At 44.4% G+C, this 26,053-nt stretch overlaps 2 protein-coding genes across 5 annotated transcripts in view; one reads left to right on the top strand and one right to left on the bottom strand.

Annotated features, from left to right (window-relative positions):
• Window positions 1-11: 11 nt before the first annotated feature.
• RAB19 (RAB19, member RAS oncogene family) lies at window positions 12-7,323 on the top strand. 3 transcript variants are annotated; one of them, XM_073322608.1, is made up of 4 exons: window positions 12-130; window positions 794-1,023; window positions 2,288-2,471; window positions 5,174-7,323. In XM_073322608.1, the coding sequence occupies exons 2-4, from the start codon at window positions 826-828 to the stop codon at window positions 5,437-5,439; spliced, it is 648 nt and encodes a 215-aa protein (XP_073178709.1). In that variant the 5' UTR covers window positions 12-130; window positions 794-825; the 3' UTR covers window positions 5,440-7,323. The 3 variants fall into 3 exon arrangements, with proteins under 3 accessions (XP_073178709.1, XP_073178700.1, XP_073178726.1); XM_073322599.1 differs by having other exon boundaries at window positions 12-392; XM_073322625.2 differs by having other exon boundaries at window positions 12-1,017.
• Window positions 7,324-14,366: 7,043 nt separating this feature from the next.
• MKRN1 (makorin ring finger protein 1) overlaps window positions 14,367-26,053 on the bottom strand; it is a 37,727-nt gene continuing 26,040 nt past the window's right edge. Inside the window, exons 4-8 of one of the 2 annotated variants that reach the window (XM_073322577.2) lie at window positions 17,850-18,076; window positions 17,114-17,328; window positions 16,272-16,382; window positions 15,661-15,799; window positions 14,367-15,293 (exon numbers count right to left, since the gene is read on the bottom strand). In XM_073322577.2, the coding sequence (XP_073178678.2) occupies window positions 15,081-15,293; window positions 15,661-15,799; window positions 16,272-16,382; window positions 17,114-17,328; window positions 17,850-18,076 (905 nt within the window). In that variant the 3' untranslated portion in view covers window positions 14,367-15,080. The remainder of the gene's footprint in view (window positions 15,294-15,660; window positions 15,800-16,271; window positions 16,383-17,113; window positions 17,329-17,849; window positions 18,077-26,053) is intronic. The other variant, XM_073322585.2, reaches the window with a different exon arrangement.

Here is a 26,053-nt window from a genome sequence, read left to right as displayed (position 1 = left end):
GGGGTGGCGAGAGAGGCTGCCCGACGGAGCTCGGCCTGTCTCCGAACTACGTTTCCCGGCAGGCAGTGAGGAAAAGGCCAGAAGGGGCGGGCGAGGGTACAAAGCGAGCCAGCGGTACCTGTTCGCACAGGTAAGAGAACGGGGTGAGTAACAGGTGAGTAAACCGCTGCGCGTAGCAGGTGGCTGGGGCGCTGCGGGCGGCTCAACGCCCCCGTAGCTCCCAGCCCCGCTTGGTCCCGGTGGAGAAGGCAGAGCGGGTCGCCGGCCGGCCGGCGCTAACGTCAACGCCGGGTAGGAGAAGTTGTGGACGAAAACAAGCTAAGATGGACTCGGTGCCGTGGGGGAAAAGGGCGCGGGGAAGACACGTGGCTTCGGCACACTCTGATGTGGAGGTGAAGCTGCGCTTTCCGGAACTAGGGCGGGGTGGGGGTTTTTCTGACTTTCTGGGTGTTTAAGCCACTTCGCCACGCCAGGCGCGTGGTTTTTTTCCCGCCTGTCTACAAGGGCAGGCCGCAGCTCTCATTAAACTCCCCCACACACACACACACACGAAGCGACTCCCGAGGGAGCAGGCAGAAGCCTTTGGCGGGAAGGGGAAGGAAAGGCGGCTCCTTGCTCGGCGAGAGAGGCGTGTCCCTCGCGTGCCAGCGGCTCTGGAGCAGCCCGCGGGCTCTGTGCTTTATATGGCCTGTGGGGGAAGCCGCACGCCGCAGTTCTCGCCCCACGGGCAACACGGGTGGCTATGCCCTGGGGCGCTCAGGGCTCTGAAGGCCGTCTCTGTGCTCCCTCCCAGGGGGGTCAGGCTGAGCTGAGGGGAGGAGGAGGATGATGTCCTTCTCCAGCTCCGAGTCGGAGGAAGCCTTCGACTACTTGTTCAAGATCATCCTGATCGGAGACTCCAACGTGGGGAAGACCTGCGTGGTGCACCGCTTCAAGTCGGGGCAGTACCACGAGAAGCAGCAGAACACCATCGGGGTGGACTTCACCGTGCGCTCGCTGGAGATCGATGGCAAGAAGGTGAAGGTTAGTGGCAGTCACAGGCTCCGTGGTGACCCAGAGCAGGGGACAGTTAGGACTCGGCATCCTGATCAGCACTGAAGGAGGAGGGGCGGCAGATTTGTAGACCTTTTGGTGGTGCCCAGAACCCGCCCCCCCCCAAACTCTGCCCCCCACCTGCCTAAGGTTCTGGGAGGGAGTTTGGGTGCAGAAGGGGTGAGAGGTTGGGCTCTGGGATGGAGTTTGGGTGCAGGCTCTGGGGTGAGGGTGCAGGCTCTGGGAGGGAGTTTAGCGTGCGGAGAGAGGGAGCTTGGCAGTGTAAGGGGGTGTGTGGGCTGGGGGTGCAGGAGGAGAGGGTGCAGGCTCTGGAAGGGAGTTTAGGAGCAGGAGGGGGGGGGTGGGAAAGGGGCGGGGGTGCAGGCTCTGGAAGGGGGTGTGGCGCTTACCTGGGGCTTCTAAGCAGGGTGTGCTGGGGGGCCTTGGTGGGCTGCTACCCCCAGGTACTGCCCCCCCCCCAGCTTCCTATTGGTTACAGGAGCAGTGCACAGCTTCCTCCCAGCTCAGCCCAGGGTATTTGGCTATAGAACAGACTGATTGATTTCATCCTTTTCCATACCTGGGCTGCACAAGATACTGTCTCTTTTCTTCCCTCCCACTCCTAAGGCCACAACATGTTAGCCCTCTCCATAATACAGTTACAAATCAGTTAGGGAATATAATTCCTCTGGAGTAATGTCCAAGCCACATTATAGCATGGTTTGGTTCTGTCTGCACAGACCAGCCTGAACTGTGTTATAACCATGCTGCACCTTGGTTATAACAGTTTTTCACATGTACACCGGCAAAACCAAACCATGTTGTCAGTAGGTTCACTAAAGCAGTTGTAGCCTTGGGCTTTGTCTACACTTCCACATATATCTGCAAAACTTATGTCACTAAATAAGCCACCCTGCCCCAAGTGACCTAAGTTACACTGACCTAAGCACTGATGTGCGCAGCACTATGTCGGCAGAAGAGCTTCTCCTGCTGACATAGCTGCTGCTGTTGGTTGCTGGTGGATTAATTAAGTCAACGGGAGAGCTCTCTCCAATTGGCCTAGAGCGTCTGCACTACAGAGCTTACAGCAGTGCAGCTGTATCAGTGGAGCTGCACTCCTGTAAGATCTCCAATGTAGCCATACCCTGAGGGTAGATAAAACCTAGGAGTATTGAATATCATAAATTCCAGTGCAACCTCTGAAGTGGCATTCAGACTTCACTGGCATTACTTCTTTTTTTCTCTCCTCCTCCAGATTCAGGTATGGGACACTGCAGGCCAGGAGCGCTTCCGGACGATAACTCAGAGTTACTATCGCAGTGCCCATGGTGCCATCCTTGCCTATGACCTTACCAAGAGGTCCACATTTGAATCTATTCCTCATTGGATTCATGAAATTGAAAAATATGGAGCTGCTAACTTAGTCCTGATGTTAATTGGTAGGAGTCAAACTTTTTGCTATTTGAATTTTTATTTTTGATACATAGCCTTAACCCCCCCCCCTTCCCCCCCACTTCATCTCAGGTTCTAGTTACATCAATTTTTCAAAATACATAGAACAGAATGAGTGTAGTAACTTGAGCTATTTTTTTTTTAAGCTGGAAATGGGAATTAAGTGATTGCCCTCACAACCTCAAGTGTTCATATCCTATTCCTTGTTTTTTGCCCCATTATAATGGAACAAACTTACTGCTAGTCTAATCGGGGCAACTCTCTTGAGGTCACTGGACATGGGCCCACTTTCAGAAATGATGAATTTGGCCCAATGGTTCCAATACACACGAGCATAACAAGTTGTCAAGGGGCAAAAATGCACCCATCTCAAACCCCTTTCTGATATTCCATATGTTCTCCTTCTGGTGTCCTTTCTACTGATGTGATCTTGCTTCTACTGCCCAGGGGGGCTGATCCTAAGTGGAAACAGGCTGGCAATGGGGACCTTCTTCTAGAGCAGGAAGGCTGCCTGTCCCCCACCTTCTTTCTCCAAAGACAAGGAGAGTGGTTGATGGGAAGCAGGGTTATTCCTCCCTTCCCTCCCTCCTACAATCAGAAGTTGTAGTTATTGCTCTTCTCATCCACAGGAAAGGGGGTTGAGCTGGCAAACTGAGAGAGCCTGCCGCTTTTGCCTGTTCTGTTATCAGCACAGTGCTGACAGCAGCATATTTATACAAGCCACAGAACAACAATCTGACTTGGCCCTGTAGCTTGGCAAGGCTGGGCCCCCAAGCTTGGTAGCTGTGGCTCTGGGAGCTGTGAGTCCCTGCTAACATACGCTTTAAAATACTATACTCCTAATTCTTCATAAATAGGTAAGTCCTTCCTAGTCCTCTTCTGAAGAAGTGACATGAAAAAAAAGGTCTGATTTGTATGGAGCTGTAGATCTTGGTGTCAACAAGGGAATAGGAATCATTTGAACTCTATAGCCCTTAGTCTGTTTATTTCTTTCCTGAAATGGAAACACAATCTATTACGCTCAACAAACAAATGAAGAAAGCCCTAAACCCTTTGGAAATTGTCCAGTATAGATTCATTGTCTCAGGATAAAACATTGACTCTGTATTTCAAAGGTTGGTACTGCTTAGCTTTTACTTGCTATTCAAACTGTCTGAACCTTTCCCATTTATTCAGTTATATAATAATTCATTCTAGTATAAATTTCTAATGCAAAATAACTTATGATTCCTAACCTTTCACATCTGAAATGGGTTGTGGGGACAGAGAGGAGACATGTAAGAAAATAAACAGATATGCTATGAAGCTGGGGTGTGGGATTTTTTTTTGTTTTTTTTTATAAAGCCCCTCTAGAAAAATGATTTCTGAAAGTATAAGTTTTGAATTTGCTGAAAAGACAAGTTTCAACATCCTTGAGCAATTTGAAACTTACCACTAGTAAAATATCGTATATGCCAGGAGAATATGGAAGTTCAGGCAGGGGAGGAAAATCTGTTCTATAAGAAGCCTCTGTGTTTGGATGGATATGCAACTTTATAACCATTAAAACACACATTGTCAAAACAAATATAGATATATAAATTAAATAGCCTTAAATCAAACTCTAATAAGTTCTCAAGCAGCAATTTTCCTACTCTGTCTGTCTGTAGACTTTTATTATCAATGGAAATATTTTTCATTTTGTGTGTATACGGTGAAATTGATGTTTAATGACACTTACTGATAAATCTAATCCTTCCAAGCCTATTTATTAGCTTGAGGTGCATTCTGGTTTTGGACTAAATTTTGATTTATACTGATAGAACTGTTATACAGTCAGTCTGCCTATGCAAAGTTGCTGCTTATTTATATTTAAATTGTAGCCCATATTAAGCTAGCCAACAGTGATAGGTTCATGTATCTTCTGACTTTACCTAAAAACTCCTTAATTGTAATACTGGATCTTGTTAATATCCAAAACTGGGAAGGTAGTCCTTACCACGGGCTGAGGCTATAAACGTTCCTGTTTTCACATAGGAGACCTGAATTAGTCCAGCAATATCCCAGTATTGGTGCTGGGATCTCAGCATCCACCTAAAGATATAGGCCAAATTAATTGGTAGTACCAGAATATATATGGCTTCCATTAATGGTCTTCTGAATAGACATTTGATACTGATGAGAAAATTAACAGAGATATTTGGAACATGTGGGAGATGTGTTTTATAAGGAGCTATATTGTGCACAATATATTGGCATTTTGTGTGAGATCACTTTAACAGTTAACCTAACTAGAAAGAAAAAATAGCCACATTAGAAAACACCTGTCTAAACTGAATTATCTAACTCGGCAAAACCTCTAAGAAGTTACAAAGTAGTAGGTGAATCTAATTCTTTCCAAGTCGGTGCTTTGGCACCATTTCCCTAAAGCAAATCCATGAGCAAGAAAATGTATTAACAATTTGCAGCATGAATTTGGTAACCTTCACCACAGGCCCCAAAAAGTTGATGTTTCCATGCATGAAACTTTCTTGGTTTTAGTGTTTCATGTTCTGCTCACTAGAAATCTTGTTTGGCATAATTTTATTCCTCAGCACAAAATCTCTTAAAAAATAAATATTAAAAAAAAATAAAAATATTGGGAAACTAACATTGTCTGCAATTCATACATTAGAATGCAGACCATTAATGGAAGCCTTTTTATTTAAAGGGAACAAATCGGATGTAGCGGAGAACCGCCAAGTCCTTTTTGAAGATGCCTGTACACTGGCAGAGAAGCATGGGCTATTGGCTGTGTTGGAGACTTCAGCCAAAGAGGCCCAGAATGTAGATGAGGTGTTTACATTGATGGCAAAGGAGCTGATAGCCCGCAACACCTTGCAGCTTCATGGGGAGCATCCTCCAAACAGCATCTATCTGGATTCCAGGCCGGTGATTGATAGTCCAAGAACAGAGAAGTCCCAGTGCTCTTGCTGATGAGATATCTCAATCATAAAAGCTGTGAAGGTGTGGCTGATGATTCCATATGTTTCCTGTTTGGCCTCAAACCATCATTATAATGTATCACTACCTTGCCGTTTTGGCCTGTAACACTCTCCAGGAGATAGGTGTTGCAATAGTCAAATGTGCTGGATTGCCTTGAACATGGCAGCTGTTGGTACTTAAGCAAAGACTAGGTGCTGCTAGCCTGAAGAGAACTGTGAAACTGCCTTTGAATAGACTCTCTGAATAGTCTTCTGGCTGTGCCAGAGGCTGACTGTAACCAGGTTTTGTGCTGTTTCCTTTAGGATACACATCCTGCTGTAGATCAAATTCTTTGGTCTTCATAAATAGCTTTACAATGTGTGACACGCGTACTTATACTTTTTTTATTCATGGCTGTTTGGCTTGCATTACTCAAGTGTTCAGATCTCCATTCAGGGTGATGCTGATGGCAGATCTGTGGCAGATACAGCGCCATAACTTATTACTCGTATTTTGATCAGGTAGACAGTACTGCCATGTCTATCGTCCTCCCTTTGCCACACAACTTAGCCTCCATCCCTATTGCTTATATAGCAGCCAGAATAATCTGACTGGTATGTGAGTGGCCCTAGGGGTACTCCCAAGACTTTTTCCCAACTTCAATGGGTGAGAAGAGCTGCCTTCAATCTTCTTTGGTCTTTCTGCTGACACTGACTCGTACCAAGGCCACTTTTTGGTGGTTGCAGTTCATAATTCAAATTAGAGCTGAAAGACTCCCTATTATTTCTTACTAATCCCTTGCTTAAAATGAAAGGAATTGACTAAAAATCATCCCATCTAAAACCGTTGCTGTTCAGGTTGTGGAAATGACACCATAGTTTAGTCTTAGAACTCAAAGAGAGCTTTCAGGCTTTTGGTTAGACAGGTAGAATGGCTCACTATAATTTATTTTCAGTAATGAAAGAGGATGGGGATGCCCTTAGTACTGCTATTGGATTGCATTTTTGCAGTAAAACATTGTCCACCAAAAGCTGGCCCGAATACTGGTTTCAATCAAACTTTTGTATTGTGAAGCTTATCTTCAGCAAGTGGGTGTCAGTGTTTCCTGTCATGACATTTCAAAACTGTATGCTCTGCAAATTGATTCTAGCTTTCTCTGTAAACCCAGAATTTCTTCACTGCTTTGGGAGAAGTCGCATGAGAAATTTGAGGGGAGAGCTGCTATAATGTTGTTAACCGTACACACATTTCTGCCATTCCTGACAAAGAAGCTTCTACTTGTGTGGGTCTCCTATTCCAGTTCAGTGGAAGCCTTCAGGAAACTGTTCCTTTAACTCCATAATATCAAACTAGTGGTTGGGGGAGGTGAGACAATACCAGTTTGTAACCCTTTCTGATGAGATTGCCCAAGGGATACTCAAAGCATGGCCCTAAAAAACATTAACTGTGTCCCTCTGTACTCTACTCAAATACCTCTTTAGTTATGCTGTCACTGGTGAATTACAAGCTAGAATTCCCACTTTATTAGAATAAAATACAGGCCTGCTTATAATGCACAGGGGTCCTAGAAAGTGGTGTGGTAAAGTGCCCTTGGTAGCTTAAGGTTCACATTTTCTGCTCTGCTTTTGAATAACAGGTGGCAGAATCTCTCCTTTATGAAAAGGCTTGTCTGATCAAGAAAAAAGAACTTTAAAAGTTGACTGTTAGATTGAAGGCTTGTGGTTTGTTGGTCATACATTTAAACCCAGTGAAACTTCCTCTGGCCCAATTTCTTCTTGTTTGTTAAACAGAACTGTTAATGTTCCTAATGTTAGTTCATAGAACAGCATGGCAGCTAAGATCTGAAGTAATGGGGGATTCCTACCACTGGCTACAGCTGGAGCAGTCACGTTTGCCACTTGCTATTTAGCCTACATTTACCTTGTCAGCCCCATACTTGTCTGCATAATTCTATTCCCCCCTAGGTGGGTAGACCTAATGGAAAGTTACAGCCTATGTTGGTTGTCAATTAGTTACACCAACCATGCTGCTTCAATTAGTCTATCCAGCCCCTTTAATCACTTATTCCTCTTTACCATTCCCTCCTATTTAACTTCTTGGCGATTAGGGGCCTAGAATCAAACGTAGACTTAGTTGAACAGAGAGATAGTGCTGCTCTGTCTGCTGTAATGGGGTGTTTTAACAATCCAAAAACCACTTGGAGTTTTTGGGCTGGTACAGTGATCGATGCTTGCTCCTCTGACATTGTTAATTAACAGTGTAAAGGCAGGGGCTGTAAGTGTTTTTGTTTTTTTTTAACTAAAGTATTCCCTCATGCTCTGCATGCAAACCAAATCTTACTCATGTGAGAGTCCACTTACATCTTTGTACATCATCCCTCCTTGAAAGCAACTTTCCCTCCTAAAACAGCCTTAATATTAAAAACAACCAAAAACCATTTACTCTCGTGCACATTATCTGGCCTCTTTCTTTAGATAGCCACAACTGATGAGCCAGTCCATGAAAGTTACCACGAGTAGCCTTTCCTAATGCTTCTCTTGTGTTGATAGAGTGGGTGGAGACTAGGTACCTACTACCAAAGGCTGCAGGACTGTTAGAGAAGCCCTTCAATGTTCATCAGTCCATTTGCTAGGTTAATTACAGGTCCTTAAACACCTCCAGCACTACTGGACCTACTGTAACTTCCCCAACCTGATATTCCACTAACCAGTAATTGTCCAGTGTAGGCAGCTTCCACAGTGCTTGCTTTGCCTGAGAGACATGAGCTATCAAGGGTAGTCTCTTCTCTCATCAAGGGGTTCTGCAGCATTACTCCATACACCATGTGGAGAACACCGACTGACCTGGCACAGGTCCCCTTCCCTCTACCTTGTAGAGGAGGGAACAGAGCCTTTTTGCATGAAGTGAGTGCATGTCAACTCCTGCTGGGGGGCTCTTAGCAAATCTTCAGTAGCTCAAACAAATAATCCTACCACTGAGGATTCAGACTAGCCTCCATTTTGGGATGATATTAAGGAAAAGGCTACTCTTCCCTGGGACTTTTAGGAGTTTGATCCTATCTCCCACAATTCCACTGAACCCTTACTCATAGACTCCCTTTTGAAATCTCTCCCAAGCCCTTGAATAAAGTAATCATGCTGGGTCAGAGGCCAAGGGGCAATGTGTTTAACACCACTTTACTACACTGCTATGTGTGAATGCACAGAAAAGTGCATTAGGATTGCTAATGCAGAAGCTCTAGTATCCTGGGCAATATTGATTACCGAGAATATTTTTCCAGTGTAAATTAAGCCATAACAGTGAGAAACTTCATTGAAAATGGAAGCTTAGATTCTGGGACACAAAATAGCCACCACCACAGGAAAAATACCCATCTGCTAAATTAGAAAAACTTAACTCTATCTAGCAAGTGTCTCACTAAAAAGCACAGGGGTATATAGCCTGTGCCAAGGCAAGGTGATTTTTTTTTTTTTTTTAAACTGCTATGGGATTCTTTGTATTTGTTTGTTCCACCTCCAACCCCTACCATCTGTAACTGTATTGTTTAACATCTCCATTAACAAGCAGGTAGAAAATGAGGCTAGATCTTCATTGTGCTATTTCACAAGCTTGCTGGTATTCCATGTCCTCTATTTAAAATCTCTTAGCTACAAAAATATGGAGGGAGCCTTTAAAATCCCATAAAACTAGTTTCAAATGGTTGTTACACTTACTAACATCAGACCTTTACACTAGTGTCAGATGAGACTGTCTGAGACAAGCCTATGATTATCAGTGGTGTCTATAACAGGTCAACTGCAGTCTGGCCAATCATGAGCATTTAAAAGTGAGTCAGGCCCCCAAAATATGATTGGCTTAAAAGCCACAAGTATTAAACGTGGGGTCTTTTCACTTGCCTTCTGGCTTTTGAGTCTTTAGGGTATGCTCATATTTTCAAGTTTTTTTTCCACAAACATGAGGGACAGAACTTTTTTGGGGGGGCAAGGATGGGGAAAGAGGGGTTTATAATGAAAGATGAGGTTTTCATGTAATCACTGTAAGAGCTGGGGCTGTCAAACATAAAATATTACAAGACTTAGAAACACTACAACTCTTCTTCCAAATGCAAGAGTCAGGTAAGGCCAGTCAACAGGAGAGTTCAAATGTTATCCAGAGTCATGCTTTAAAAGGTTCTAAAAGGAATGATGACAAACACTTTTACATTCCCATATAGACAGGGGCCTTGAGCTTTTAGGGTCTGTTTACACTGGGAAATTAACAGGGTTTAGAACTGGTTACACCTGTAGCATAGAGCAGGATCGATCTTGAAATTTTCAGTACGAACAGGTTAGGCCATCAAAACCCAGTTCTACATGACTGCTCTGTTTTACCTGAACTAGAGAGCCTAAGGGTAATTTTTTTCAAAGGCACATAAGTGAGTTAGGACCCTAACTCCCTTTTCAAAAGGCATTTAGGAGCCTAAATATCACTGCAAGTCAATATTTTAATCTTACATTATTAGGCAGTAATAAGGTTTTTATAAAATATGGTATAAAAAGAGTAAACACTACCTATAATGAGATTTTTAAAAGCAATATTGACCACTTCCTAGAAGAAGTGTTTACGAAAGCTTATGCTCAAATAAATTAGTACTCCTTTTCTTTTTGCGAATACAGATTAACACATCTGCTACTCTAAAAGGTAGCTGCAGTTAAGGCTGTACTCCATTACACTTGCCTGCATCAATCTTGTCTATAGTATGAAACTGAACCATTATTGATTGGACACCGAACCCAGATTGACTGCAAAGGATTTAGTGACTGCATTGTCAATTTTATCTAATTAAATCATTTTTTTTTATTTAAAGGTAGCTGCCATATAATTTCCTGTCTGCCACACCAAGTGTCGTCCCCCCCCCAAAAAAAATCTAGGAACCTTGGGCCAGAATTAAGATTAGTTTACTGCAGAGTATTCCAGGAATTGAGTGTGATTCAGCTCATGTTCACACACAAAACAAATTACCATGATGCACAAGTTGTGCCATCGCTGTTGCAATTTTACTTGCTTGGAAGCAGAGTCACCACAATTATGTACATGCTTGAGGTTACTACACCATTCTAATTCAATTAGACTGAAAGAACGGGCATTGCAGTTGCACAGTTGCAAGTGGTCCTTACAGCACAATCCAACAAGGCTCCAGCAATCTCTGCAGTCTTTGCTCTTTGCCTTAAGTCCCATTCTGATGATCTTTCCAGGTTTGAGCTATTGCAGTGCTGGTCATTGTATGTATGCATTGCTACTTATAAAAGAAAACTCATGCCAGTTTTTATTGCTTAAAAATAAAGGATATTGCTATACAATATCATTTCATTTTACAAAATGCATGGTATTTTAATATGTTAAAATGTTATATATATATTATATAGCACACCTGTCCCACTGTGGTTTGCTATGGCAAATAATCCTGTTCCCAGGAGCTAAATTCCCTGTAAACCACTCAACCAGCAAGCTATCAGGGGCCATGCAGGCAGGGAGAGGTGCCTTGCCCAGCCCGGCCCAGCCCTGCCCACCAAAGCTGCCAGGGAGAGGAGCCCCTCCCCCCATGCCCTCCAGAGCTGCCGCAGCAGGCAGTGAGAGGTGCCCCCTCCCCTGGCCCAGCCCAGCCCCACCAGAGCTGCCGCAGCTGGGGAGAGGCATCTCTCACCCAGCCCCGAGCTGCTGTGGCAAGAGAGGCCTGGGGGAGTTCTCTCTCCCCATCACAGCCCTGGGGCAGTCTGCACCCCAAACCCCTCATTCCCGGCCCCACCCCAGAGCTCACACCTCACCCCAACCCTCTGCCCCAGCTCTGAGCCCCATCCCAGAGCTTTCACCCCCTGCACCCAACCCTCTTCCCCAGACCTGAGCCCCCACCTGCACTCCAATCCTCTCATCCCTGCCTCCCCCCTGAGCCTGCACCTCCAGCCAGAACCATCACCCCCCCACACACCCCCAACTGTCTGCCCCAGCCCTGAGCACCCTCCCACACTCCAAACCCCTTGACCGCACCCCTACCACACATCACCTCCATATTGGTGCACATAACAAAATTCAGTCCACACATGGACGTAAAAAATTAGAGGGAACACTGCGCCAGGACTTATGTTGGAATATTTACTCACACTGCAACAGCAGAAGGAGTGCTGTGTGAGCACATATGAACAACTTTATACTATGTGGGATGAGTTGTGTGGACCCATTGCACTACCATAAGATACAAAAGTCAAGTGAACCAATGTAAATTTCCATTGCATAATTCTTTAGCAGAGGTGAAATTTAGCAAGGGCTAATCCAAGATGCCAGAAGAAGGAACATGGCTGTGAGAAGTTTTTCTAATTCCAAGTTTTCTTTGGCAGGATTATGCCTTGAAGCATGAGAGTTTATACATCTTTTATACATTTTTATCCTGAAATTACTGTGGATGTTATTAATCTCATCTATTTCTGAATCTAAAGCTTAAAAAAAAAAAAAACACCCCAAACCTCAGTAGTAGCACATTTCACAGATCAATTTTGTTTGCAAACATTGTCGCTTAGCATTTCAAAATCTGTTGCCTTTCAATCATATTTAACTTCCTCTTACTCTTGTATGCTAAGAAAGGGCACGCAGAAGCCAATGATTGATTATACCATTTTTTTTTGGTATACTGCTCAAATATCGTCTTAGCCTCTTCTCTAAAATGTAATCTGTCGCACTGCTAACCCCTTCAGAATCTGAGTTGATTATAAACAAGTCTGTTTATTAATTAATAATCAGATCCATAGCCAGCCAAGTTCAAGTGGAGAGGCTGTGCAATGATATAGGAAGGTACCTCCCCTTGGGTGGGTGGGGGGGGGGAGAGGTGCAATTTCTTGCATTTTAAAAAATTTAGGAACATTTCATAAGAAAAAAAATCAAAGAACAGAAGTGCCTACCTTGTATTGAGCTGTAATTCTGTACTAGGAGAACCTGTCTGTGGCCAGCTAGATTCTGTTGATACACCAATGAATGAGCACCCAGAATAACCCAAGTGCCTGATTGCATCTCACATCAGATGCAGAAACAAACAGTGCATAAGATTTTCAAAAGCCAAATTCAACATCTTTCAGTGCGCACAGCTTATTCTCAATGAAGATGAAGCATACTATTCTATCCCTAACCCCTACAGAGAACATTGGGCTCCCTTTTCCTTTCCTTTGCACAGCCAAGTCTGCTACCTCCCTCCCTTCCCTCTCAACACTTCCTCCTCTCCCACAAAATATCCTACAGAACCACTTTTTTTGTTATTTAAACAGTATGTGCACATTTGTAAATGATTTGGCACCGAGCTTTCTACAGGGAAGTTAATTTGTCCATCATGTTTGGTTCTGCTTTCTCTTCATTAACCCTTGTTTTCCTCCTCTCCCATTTCCTTCCAAAACGGTTGTTACTCTCTCGCTGCATCCTTCCCTATTTTTCCTATGCTTTTGTCTCCCGCACCTAGCTCTGTATCCTTTTCCCCCCCACTCTGCCTGGCCTCTCCACCCCCACACTTCTCTCCCCATTTGGGATCTGTGCATTCTACTAGCCACCACAATGTGTGTGTGCAGGATAAGGTATCTGGATAGTCTAAGACCAGTTTCAACAGTACTCACCTTTTCCTTCATCCCTGCCCCCACAGTCTATTTGAAAACATTTTCACTGCCGTTTACTTAAATATCTCCTGATTCCCAGTGACAAAGGCACTTTACAGTGTAATATACACAGTGGCCCATAAAGGAGGGTGTGGTCACCAGGAAGTAGTTAGCCTACAGCAGTGCTTTGAGTTCTCTGGATAAACAGTACTAAGTACGAAGTATTATAGGAGGCGTTTGTTATCCACTGACACCACAAGCAATATTTGATGTGCATGTTGTAAAATGTACTGCCCAGAACAAACTGACAGAATTGAGCCAGTCTTAGACCTCAACTCTGAGAAGGAAAGCCACCTCTGTTATCACTCAGTGGTAATCCCAAGCACTTTCATAGTTTGGTGGTCTCAGCTGTCTTTGTTCATAAAAATGTTCTCTCTTTATATATTATAGAATTTCCTGTTTTGCACAAGGCTGTTGACAAGATACAGTTGTGTATTAATGCTGCAACATGACTATGGCATTGCACAGGACTCAGTAATTACTAGTAACCAGACTAGTTTACACTAAGGGCATACAAACAGAGGCTGAGATCAAGAGACTCCCAGCTTAAAGAAAGAACAGACTTCTTGTTTAATTGTTTGTTTTTTATTTGGGAAAAGTGCTTCTTACAAAAGGCAGCTGCAAAACAATACATCATAGACCTCAGCAACAACTTCTTATTCCATTTTAAAAGTGAAAGGAGAGGCTGTCTCAGGCAAGAGAAGCAGCAAAACAGATCATGGGGCATCCATGAGTCATTAAAAGAGCAGCAATAATTTAACACAAGGTTAAAATTCCTGCATTGGAGCTTTGGTGGCAAAAGATGAGCTCTTATCAACGGGATTCTATCTTGCTATTGCATGACTGCTAGTTATTCGCTAGGTAACCCAATAACTCACAACAAGTTTGCAGCTCTTCCAAGCAACCTGCATAATTCAGATGGGATATGAGCCAGGAGTGCCTTGAACCAACTAAATAGTATAATGATTTCCTAGATAAGCTCATGGGCTTGAGTGGTTATCGATGGTATAAAACTATGTGAGCAATGCAAGTAAGGGATCCCGACCTGATGTTCTACTGGATAACAATATGGTGAGAACCCTCTTCTGGCTAACCAGATTCCTACTTTTAGTCAGCCCCTATAATATACATTAGAGAGAGCTGATGTATTAAGGAATGCCAAGTTATATCTGATGGTTAAGATCATTGCCACAGACTGGGCTGAGACCACTAAACCAGTTTCATGTCCAATTGGAGATTACAATTCATGCACCAAAATGTGAGGAGAGTTGGTTTTTGTTTTTTTAAAACATATACAGAGAGTCTCCCAGCCCTTGAGATCCAACTCTGCATTTATTTGTTTATACACATTGAAAGTACTCCTTTCACGTACAAACACATTTTCCTTTCATGCTAAACACAGTAAAAACCTGGAACAGTCGCACCTGGTTCTGGTTACACAGTAGTAATAGTAATGTGCAAGTAAACAAGAGACCAAAACCACAAATGAAGATGTGTACATCAGGGGTTGGAACAGAGCTGAAGCCAGCAAGAAGTACATGTGTCTGGCCTGAAATCGGAAGTACTGATTTGAAGTCCACAGCAGAAAAAGGCCACTGGCCAATTTATACCCCCCCACTGCATGGCCACTGCTCTCATTTTTGTATCTGGGCTCTTCAAGATGAGTGTGGAAGTCCTGTAAACACTTTAACCCTGGAACTGGGTGAATCCCGTCAGGAACACAGATGAAGCAACAAACCTAAGCTAACTGTTTGACAGTTAATTCATTTTACAAAAACTAACGTTTTAAAGATGTCTTGTTATTTGTTTAAACAGAGAAAAACAAACACTCCTGGGGCGAGGGGAGGAGACAGACCCTGGGTCAAAGTTATTACAACAGCACCTGGAATTGATAGGCCTGCCTAGGAGAAACACAGGCACTGCCACGCCACAGGAAAGAGCTACTGCCTGATGCCGAGCAGACAGTCCAAACTCCGCTGACAGGTGCTATAGATCCAAGTCATAATAATCTTCCAGCTCGTCGTGAAACAAGTCCCACTCGTCCTCGGAGTCTGTCAACTCATCATCGCCTCCTGCTGCCAAAAGCATGAGCAACATCTCGCCGAGCTCAAAGGTCACCACCTCATCCTCGTCGTTCTCGAAGGGGTCGCTGCTCTCCCTCTCCTCAATGAATTCCCAGAACCGATTCCTTCGCTGGGCCTGCAAAGGGAACACAGTTATTGCTCTTGTGTGACCGAGAGTTACAAGATACATATGCTCCTGGGGCTTACAATGCTCAGCTCCCAGGTATATAACATGCAGCTAGCCATGCTTCACAGTGGGATCTGCATTTACTCCTGCTATAGCTGACCACCACCAACATTTCTGCCTCAAGATACAGGTGACATTAGGAAATATGTCTCTTGAACAGTCTGCCCTCCATCACTTCGTCTTCAGACCACTCTCCCCTCCAATCTACTATGTATGTTTTACTAGATAAGCAAAATCTGAGGTATTCACACCTTTTCGTTCTCTCTTTCAAAAAGTCTACCCCTTTGTTTTAGAAAGCAAAAGCAGTGAGACTTACTCGATATCTACTCGATGTTCCCACTTTCTGTCTCTGTGGCTCCTCTCGGCGACCATCGGGATATGCATGTTTGTAAAAACAGTTCCCTCCAAATGGACAGCTCCCACGGCCTTCATCAAAATACCTGCATGGCTTGTTGCTGGAAAGGAAAATATCGCAACCCTTACTCACAGCAGAGCCAGTCAGAATTCAGTATTGCATTTGCCTATCGTCCAGTGGGTCTCTTTAAATATGCACCATTTGCCGCTGACACCATTTTATCAATAAAAATACATACACAGAAATGATGTATTACACTATGTGCATACCCAACAGATGTGTGCGTGGGTAGATGCATGCATAGGGAAGCTGATGACTCACAGTGCACAAGTCTACCACCTTATGACTGTATCAATTATGTATTGGGTGGGTAAGGAAAAAGCTTGTGAGGTCAATAAGTACATAGGAAAGCTAGGTGACTGTGTGGATGCATGCATCTGTGGGTGGATAAGTAAGGATGCACTGTGGGGGTGGAAAGGAGGTATGAGAGGGCTTTAGATAAACACCCTTGTTCTCCAGGTGTGCCCTTATCTCTGCAGTCTTAACTTGACAAAAGGCTGCAGCGCTCGTACCTCATTGCCTCCTTGTATTTCTGAATGAGTTTCTGCTTCTCTTCCTTCTCCTCCACCCAGTACTCACTTGGAATGACAAAGTTAGATGTGATCCGACATTCTGGGCAGGACCTGGGGAACGAAGAGACTGCACTGCAAAATTCCACATTACAGGGGCGCTCTGTCCCATTATAAAACATACCACAGCACATATCCCATCTTTAAAGATATATCCTAGTGTGCCTGGGCACTTACTGCCAGGACTTTGTACTTCTTTTTCAATCTACGTTCTCTTTTGCACAAGACGACAACCTAAACTCTTCCTCTTCTTTCAGAACTCAACTCAGCAGCTGATCATTTTGTCTCCAAAGAACTTGGGGGGGAGGGGAAAAAAACATTTCACACAGACTCCTTTTTCTTTAGATTTAGATAAATTTATTTTTTTTGTAGTTTTGTTTGGTTTTTGTATTTGTTTGTTTGGGTTTCTTTAGAACGCCTCAAAGAGGGTATGGGTCATTGGCTGGCTAATAAGGGCAGTGAAAAGTTAGGAAACATACATTCAGAACTGGTTAATCTGTTTTCACCATCTAATCTGGGTGCCTGAAACCTTTAAACGGTAACTAACTGAAGACAAAACATGACTTTCATCCAAATAAGTGGATTTTGCAAACTAATCTAGATTAACTAGGTCAGACTGTAATACAAACAAAATGCTACCCCTGGAAGATGACTTCAGTTCTGGATTAATGTTAGTTAGGATGCATTAAATGCAGTCTTTGTGGGGGAACTTTGTTGCAAGTTGTCACAAGATACTAAATTCTTCCCACGTAACAAAGCACAGTCAAGATGGGGAAGTGCCTCACTTTATAATCTTGCTCTCAAATTGTTTAGCGCTTCTCCACTTGCGGATGCATTTGAGACAGTAAGTATGGTTGCAGTTGGAGAGGATCCCAAAGCGGCGCTCGCTGGGGTTGGCTTTTTCATATACCACCTCCATGCAGATCCCACACACCATGTCTTTACTACGCTGAACGGCAAATGAGAGCTCCATGTCCTTCTCATGAGCCTCAATGCAAGACTGAAGAGGAGAGAGAGAGAAAACCAGCCTGTAATCCTGTGCACTATTTAATACGTTTTGACTCACTAGTTTCATCTTAAATATATTCTCCCCACATTCTACACTAAAAAGGATATAAACCATCTGGAAGGTTCAGGTTGTCAAAAAACAATCTTTCAGGTAATAGGAGGCAATGGTCAACTTCAAGTTCAGGCTCTTTTCCAAGAACCCAGGCAGAAATAGCTGAACTAAAACTTCACGAAAACTGACCTAAGTTACCCACATTTGAGTGTTTGAAACAAGCATTAGTACAATTATACAGACTTTATCCTCAATGCAGACAGCGTCCAGCTTCTTTTAAACAAGGCTGCTTTGAAAACAGCCTTGACAGGAAATAGTTCAGTTTGCAATGTGGACCTTCTTGTTAACTGACTGACTTGCATGCAGTCAACTTCAGAAGAAAGGGAATGAATGACAAGTGATTGTACAAGGCAAGGGAGTAACCTGAAGCTATTCAACACACAAGCCATTTGTATCCTTACCTTTATGTGTTGGGATCTCTGGGCAGCATCAACTGGATGTAAAACCTGCAACCCACACATGTCACACACATCCCCATGGATATACACGCAGTTCTCTCCATAACGACATTCTCCTACTGCAGCGTAGGGGCACAGTTGCTTCTTCATCTCCACATTTGCTTGCTGCTTTTCATACTCTTCCTCAATTACCATTCCCTGCAAAGGTGTTTCGATGCAGGAAGGGGCAGCTGCAGGGGGAAGTTAGAGATGGTAAATGTGTTACATTTGAGTGTTAGGGTTTGCAATGCATGCTTTTCAGCTATAAAAACTTTCAGCAAACCAACTCAGTTTATCCAAGGAACATAACAATAAAGCCCTCAAAACCTCGCCCTGAAATGACGTAGCAATTTCTTCACCCTAGAAGGAAGTGCGGAAGTAGTTTCAACTCTGATTTTCTCAGCTTTCAATATAAGCAAGGCAAGGCAATCAGTGCATTAGTGGTGAGAGTCAACCTTATCCAACAGGACAAGGTCAATACTAAGAAAACTGACCAGTTCTGAAAGCGGGTAAATACTCTTGTGGTTCAACCATGCTTGTAACAAGGTTTGGTTCAAGTATGAACTGAATTAAATCATGCTGACAGTAGGTTAAAAACCCTGTCCCGCCTGCTTTTTGAATCAGTTCAAACATGATTTACATGGGCTGAATCAAGCTTCAGTACATGGTGGTTAAACTCTTGTGCTTCAGCCACTAAAACTGGTGTTTTGTCCCTATACAGCCAACACCTAGGCCCTGTAGAAGAGGAAGGATACTTACCAGGAGGACTAACTTGGAGCTACAAAAATACTGCCTCAACAGATTCTTATGCTCATGAGTCATGTTAGTTAGCATGCTGTTGCACAGGCTGCAGTTCTTAAGCAGTTAGTTGCTGGGGTGGCTTTCACTGCTGGAGTCACAGGAATGTTCTAGAACAGAGGATAAGAACCCTGCCCAAGTCTCTTACTACTTCTCTGGCAAATCTCAAATCCCCCTTCTGAAGTGTAAGGCGGGATAACGAGCGTGGATTTGTTGAGATCATACCTGCAGAGAATTCTGATCACAGATAAGTAATCTTTGTTTCCTCTTCATAAATTGCCTCGGCTGTTCTTCATTCTGGGGAGAAGAACTAGCAATATTAGTCCCCCAGGAACTAGCTGAAATAGTGATTAAAGGACTTCTGTTCCTAATCAGCCATAGGATTTGTCCTGGTCATCAAGAGAACACTGAGTAAGTTTGTGAATTAAATCTAAAGAAAATGCTCTCCAAGTTCCTAGATATGTCTACAGACAGTTCTAAATTAAATTGGCAGTGTTGCAGCAACCCTAGTCAAAGGAGTGCCAGCAGCTTTTGATTAACAGGATCCCTGCCTGGTCATAAATTGAGCTGAAAATCTTATCCATTTGTCTACTCCCTCTGGGCCGAGATGGATTCCTCTTGAGATTTCTCCCTCTGTGCCAGGAACCTACAGGATGATTTGTGAAATGGTATAACTGAATTTCCTTTTATCATCCAAATTATGGAATAGCCTCACCAACTCAGTCATGAGCCGAGGAAAGATAATGGTTCAGTTTAAATGACAAGTGAGATGCCACTTTGGCATGAGGACAAAACTTAAGTTTATCCATATTGAACACTAAGGAAGATCAGCAATGGCACCTTGCATTTCTGATCAACATTACAAAATAAGCAAAGAAGAAAACAGTCTAGGTTCGAATGGATCTTCTGTTGACCTAGTGAGCACCAGGTTCAGATAGGTGAAAAAAGACAACTATTCTTAAAGGCTTAATAGATGCTTAATTTAAAGGCTTACTTTAACTGTGGGGAAAGATAATCCATGATTTGATATGGGAAAGAAAAAACAATCCAATATAAAACAACGAGGACAGGATCTGGAGGCTCTTTCCTTAAAGGAATGAGAAACAGTTCCACTTTAGGGCATAAGATTTCCAATGGAAGGCTTACAAGATTCTAATGTAATTTGCCGGGTTTCTTCCAAGAGCAGTCTTCATCTACTAAACTCCAAGATGTAAAATGCCATAGGGAGGAACTATGGATCTGGGTGCAGGTTCAATCCTCCCTTGTGAGATAACAGGTCTGGAAAAGAAGAGAAGAATCACCTGTTGCTCCTCTGCCAGAATGAGGCCTAGAACCAGAACTCATTTATAATCTGGTACTACAAGAATTGTGTGTTGCCTCTTGCATCTTCTCTACAAGAACCAGAGGCAAAAGAGGGGGAAAAATAAGGTCTCCACCCCCATGGAGCAGAAAAGTATGGGACAAGCATCACTGCTTTTGTGCAAATTGTCAGGCATTTGGTATACTCTGCAGAAGTAAGTAAGTATTTCTGGATGCCCCCACTTTGAGGTAAGTTGAACCACAAAAGGCTTACTTTAAAGTTCAGTCATATTGATCCTGGCTCAGCTTGTTTGCTATGGATTTTTTTTTGCCCCAGGCAAGCGAAAGACAAAAGAATGACTTAATTCTCAACTCACTAATCCCAAAGACTTGCTTTTCAACAAAGAGAAAGCTCTCCAGTTGCTCCCATTCTTCAATCCTCCATGCATCACGATACCACTACACTGGGATGAAGGGACCTCCGTTAGTTGCCAGAGTACATGTAACTCTCCTGACTGAGCAAAAAAAAAAAAAAAAAAAAAAAAAAAAATTGGTCCAGCAGGCTGTTGAGTAAGCCTGCAAGCTATTCTTTCATCTGCATCACGGGAAGGAAGGAAGCAGCTTTCAAGAGGTTTACAATGGAGAAATGGGGTAGATCCTGGATCATGACGTTTTCTCCTCCACACTGCTTGGCTGTTCTTCTCAGCCATTCCAGAGATTAGTCTGGCTTGCCGATTATACCTAAGTGCTGGAAGTGAATTGCCAAGCTTGAACCTCAAGAGTATTTCCTGGGTGTTTGTTACTCCAAACATACACAAAGCACACAACTCAAAGACCAAGGCTTCCAGACTAATCTTGAGGAAAAGCATTGTTGCTTTTCAAGTTATTGTGCATAATTTTCCATGAAAGCTTGAATCTGAACTTTACAGAAACAACCTGAAAGCTCTGAGATACAGGTGTCTTCTTAAGGTCACTTTCAGAACATCACATGTATCAGATATATTGTTAGCAGCACACAACATTATCTTTAGCTGCTTCTTGACATTCCCAAGCAACAGCTTTCATTTCTCTTGGCTAACAATAATATTCCAAGAAGGGCAGGAGCCTGGACTAAAGGTGCAAATCATAATTCTGCCACAACACGGATAAATGACAATCTTCATTAAGAACCAAAAAAAAGAACAACTGCCTTGGCTCTTATCCATTTGACCTGGTGTCCTTGAATTACTGTCCAGAGGTGCTGAACTTACAGCCTTGAAAGACCTGATCTTCTGGGCCAAATAATGGCTGTCACAACCAAATGAGAACCTGGAGTCAGGGAAGTCCTTGTGGCCCTGAAAAAGCCCATCAGGTTCTTTGCTACTGAAACAAATGGCTAGCTGCAACAGAAGCTTTTTTTGTAGACTCCATAAGGCACACTAATACAGTACTATTTCCCTCCTTTGATTCCCAGGGCTAGATTTTTAAAGCTAGCTATCTTTTAAAGTTGTCTTGGTACCTAAAAATGCAGATAGTCCTCTGTGAAAATCCCACCAGATGCTTATCTGCAGCTTTATGTGCTGGATACCTTTAAAAAATCTCCCAACATACTAAAGATTTTGTCTGTTCCTGAACTGCATATACAAAAAGTTCTCAAGAGTCTAGTGTGATTGGCATGTATTAAAATAGGAAGAAGCTGAGAGGTGTTCCTCATGGAACACGGAAGGAATCTCCTCAGTCATGAGTTCCTCTTCCCCTCCTATTCCAAAGTGTCATTTTAATTCGTAGGTACTCGGGAGAAATCTCCCCTGGAGCTAGTATATTATTCCTACCCCCCGTATGGCTCAGAATCCAGTGACCGATGAGCACTTTTTACTCCTGGGGGAATCCTGCGTCACTGCTCACGCACAGAATTCATGTCCCCAGCAGATTTCTTTGCTTCCCCGCAGAAAAAGGACTTCTGATGGGAAAGCAAAGGGAAGCTGCAAGAGCGGTCATGCGCCCCTCCCCGGTGGCACAGGCAGGTTGGCTCGGGTCCCAGAGCAGCCGGTAGAGACATAAATCACCGCCAGGGGAGGGAGACAATTGTGCAAATGAGAGAGACAGACGGACAGATACACTGTCCCTCTCACTCGCTATTGCGGCACACTCAGCATGGAGGGGCAGGGCTTCAGGGTGTTTCTGAGGAGGTAGGCATGGGGCAGGCTCTGTCCCCTCAGGCAGAGCAGAATGTAGCAGCCTGCCTGCTTAGTGAATTGTTCCCATTGTCTTTGTGAATTCCCCCGGAGTATAAAACAGATAAAAGTTTTAAGGCTCTTTCACATTGCCAGAGTGGTGTAAAGCAGTGGTTCTCAAAGCCAGTCCGCCACTTGTTCAGGGAAAGCCCCTGGCAGGCCAGACCGGTTTGTTTACCTGCTGCGTCCACAGGTTTGGCCGATCGCAGCTCCCACTGGCCGCGGTTTGCTGCTCTAGGCCAATGGGGGCTGCAGGAAGGGCGGCCAGCATGTCCCTTGGCCTGCGCCACTTCCTGTAGTCCCCAGTGGCCTGGAGCGGCGAACCACGGCCAATGGGAGCCACGATCGGCCAAACCTGCAGACGCGGCAGGTAAATAAACTGGTCCGGCCTGCCAGGGGCCTTACTGTAAAGGACAGTATGGCCTTATAAATACTTATGGTGCTTTCATGATTAGAACTGGTCTACATTTTTGGATTGAAAAAATTTCCTATCAAAATGTGCTCCATGAACTGTTTGCTACTGACCTTTCTGAAGATGGTCAGTAGCCAATATAAATTGCGAGTTTGATTCCCCAGCCCTCACTTGCTCGTCTGTTGCCTATGAGGTAACACCGAGCATATGGCTGCATATATTTGTTGTCTAATAACTAGAAATTAAGGGTCAAACCTAGCTACATTACTATTTGGCAAGGGTCTTGGGGATTTCCTCTATTGCTCCTGACTGTCATTCGCCATCCACCTTATTGTAGTTTAAATAAATTACCAAAATAATTGAAATCAGAGTGATTATGTTGTGTTATTTTGACAAATAAAATATGAAGAGTTTTGCAGAATTTTAAAATATTGTGCGCAGAATTTTTAATTTGTTGCAGAATTCCCCTAGAAGTAACTTTTATAAATTAAAAATAAACACCCTGAAGAACTCCAAGGAATAGAAAGTATTTTTTAAATAAAAAGGATGTGGAATGAGACCGGGGGAAATACAAAGTTATTTAGGAACATAGGACTAGGAGAGGCCTCCTGGGTCGAAGCCAATCCCCCGCTATTGCAGACAACCCTCTCATATATAATTCTATTCAGAAACTTACCAAGCTCCATCTTAAAACTAGTTAGGTTGTTAGTCCCCATTGTTAACTCCTTACTGGGAGGCTGTTCCAAAACATCACTCCTCAGATGGCTAAAAACCACGTTCTAATTTCCATCCTGAATTTATGGGCAGAGCTATCCATTCATTTTATGTCAACATTATCCTTTAGCTTAAATAGCTCTTCTGCTGTTTAACTCCCCCAGCACCTGCAATGTATTTCAAGAGCAATCATAACCCCTCTCAGCCTTCATTCTTCTAGGCTAAGCAAGCCATGCTTTTGGTCTCCTCTCATAAGTTAGGTTCTCCATTCCCCTGCTCATCGTGGTAGCCCTCCTCTGCACCTGTTCCAATTTTTAATTTTTTTCTTTAAAATGGGTGACCAAAATTGTCCATAGTACAGATAAGGTTTTACCATCACCTCTATTAATACTTATCTCTATTGGAAATACCTTCCCTGATGCATCCTAGGATTGCATTTGCCTTTTTCACCACCACATCACACTGATGGCTCAGTTATCCTGTGACTGACGAACACGCACATGCCTTTTTATCATTTCCACCTGATCTAGGGTGATCATATTTCTCTATGCTGAATACGGGACACTTGGCAAAGGTACTCATATTCAAGCGAGTTCAATGGCAATTAAATCAGAACTATGCAGTACAAACATTCAAATTAACAAACAAGTTGACTGAGCCCGTTAAAAAGAAATCCTGTATCGTTGGCTTCTTTTGATTTACCCTCTTATCTTTAAGGTTCACATGGGGAGGGGTGGCACACACAGTCCCGTACACCTCTCTCACACAGGGATGGTGACCAACTGACCTGACCCTCCCTGCCCATCGCTCTCCACCCTCCTTGCCTGGCTGGGCCTCCGGCATGGACCTGCCTCTCCTGGTACATGGCGCTGCGTCTTCCCGAGGCAACAAGTGGGGAGGCATGGAGGGTCACATACTCCTCTCCCCAGATTTCTGCCAGGGTTCACACCAGAATGTGGCCAGCAGCAGCCTTCCAGTATTGTGTTGGAGGGAACGGACGGGAGCTGCTTCCAGCCACAGGGGTAGGGGTGGGGGAGGGATGACCTGTAGAGTCTTTGCAGAGCTCATCTCTTCTCCCCCCACCCCCCACATGTAGATGGAAGCAACTTGTCCCTTCCTGCCCGCATTAGTGTCGAAAGACAGTTAACACTTCCAGGCTGCTGCTGGCCACCAACATAACCCAGCTGCCTCTGGCTACAGCATGGGCAGGAAGGGGTTAAGCCCTAAGAATGCATTGTGCACCAGGGCCCAGGGAACCTGACTGCACAGGCTTCAGCGAACCTGTCCAGAGAGGTGGCTCAGCAGGGGAGGATGCCTAGGGGATGGAGCAGCCACACTCCCTGGGGGCAAGACCCAGGGTGATGGAAAGGGTGGGTGAAGAGGGTGCTAAGTCCCTGCCCCGGGATTGCTGTGGAGCCTGCAGGTTCGGGGCATGAACAGGCTGGAAATCGCTTCCCCCGCTCTCACTCCAGAGCTTAGCTGAGGGGTGGAGAGGCTTCCCTGTGCCAGCGCTGTGCGGGGCTTTGGCACATACAGGACTCTGCTCCTCCAAGTCAGCACCCCGGGCCGGAGGTTCTTGGGCTTTCCTGCAGTGGGAGAAGGAAGGAGCCTGCCAGCCAGGCTATTGGTGAGTTGAGCGCTTTGACCAGGGGCTGGGGGGACAAAGCAGGGCGTGGACAGCAAGAGGAGGACCATGTAGAGGGCCAGTGGATGGGCAGCAGAGGTGACATGTAACTGGCTGCCGCCTGGCGCCTCCCCACACTCACCAGCCACCACAGCGCACAGCCAGTATGAAATGGGACGGGGCCCTGCTGGCCAAAAACCAGCACACAGCAGGGGTTGCGCTGATGGACCAGCAGGGGGAGCAGCCAGCCCCACGCGCTGCATCTTCGCCCCACCACTAGGCTTTCACATCCACCCCCATCAACGGCCACTAGACCCCACCCCCCTCACCGCTGGGCGGGAGGCTGTCGAGCAGGGATCAAGCCAGCGGGAGGACCCACCAGTACTGATGTGGGGGGGCAGGGGGAGACAGAAAATATGGGGCAATTTGCCCATTTTAAAGAAAAAGTCGGGACACCCACAGGAGGGCTTAAATACGGGACATCTGGTCACCCTAACCTGACGACACCCCAGTTCATAGCAAAAATTCTTGTTAGTCCCTAAATGCATGACCCTGCACTTTATGCTATTAATTTTAATTCAATTTCTATTACTCCAGTCCTCAAAGTCATCCAATTCTTCCTCCTCTGTATTGACGATGCCTCTCAGCTTTGTTAGACTCATGCTCTGGTGACCCTGAGTCTCCATAAATTGTGTCCCTGACCAAGCATGGAGAGGACCCAGCCTCAGTAAGACCAAGCAAGTTAAGAATGTTGGCCAAACAGCATTCCTAAATGTCAAGGCACTGAAGAAGAAACTTCAAAACTTCAAAAACTTCAAAGCTCTTAGATCCAATATTCAACTGATTTCACAAGCAGAAGGTTTTTTGAACTATGTGCCCCTTTGCCCCAGTGAAAACAGAGATCTGCATACTGTCACTATAGAGAAGAAGCACAGTAAGGGAAAACAGGTGGATCTTTATTCCTGTGGACCTACTGGAACATCCAAGCTACACAGACCAAATGATTATCACAGTCACCAATTCTGATACCTCCAGAACAGAATTCAGCCTGCAAGATGACTGCCTTCAAAATCAAACAGCACCAAAAGCTGCCCTTTCCTTGGAGTCT

The sequence above is a fragment of the Lepidochelys kempii genome, chromosome 1 (assembly GCF_965140285.1).
Source record: "Lepidochelys kempii isolate rLepKem1 chromosome 1, rLepKem1.hap1, whole genome shotgun sequence".
NCBI lineage: Eukaryota > Metazoa > Chordata > Testudines > Cheloniidae > Lepidochelys > Lepidochelys kempii.
This window is presented reverse-complemented; position numbering and strand designations above follow the sequence as displayed.

Coding starts and splice junctions, on each gene's coding strand:
- RAB19 (XM_073322608.1), top strand. CDS start 826: ATGATGTCCTTCTCCAGCTCCGAGTCGGAGGAAGCCTTCGACTACTTG. Junction 1,024..2,287: donor TCGATGGCAAGAAGGTGAAG/GTTAGTGGCAGT, acceptor CTCCTCCTCCAG/ATTCAGGTATGGGACACTGC. Junction 2,472..5,173: donor CTTAGTCCTGATGTTAATTG/GTAGGAGTCAAA, acceptor TTTTATTTAAAG/GGAACAAATCGGATGTAGCG.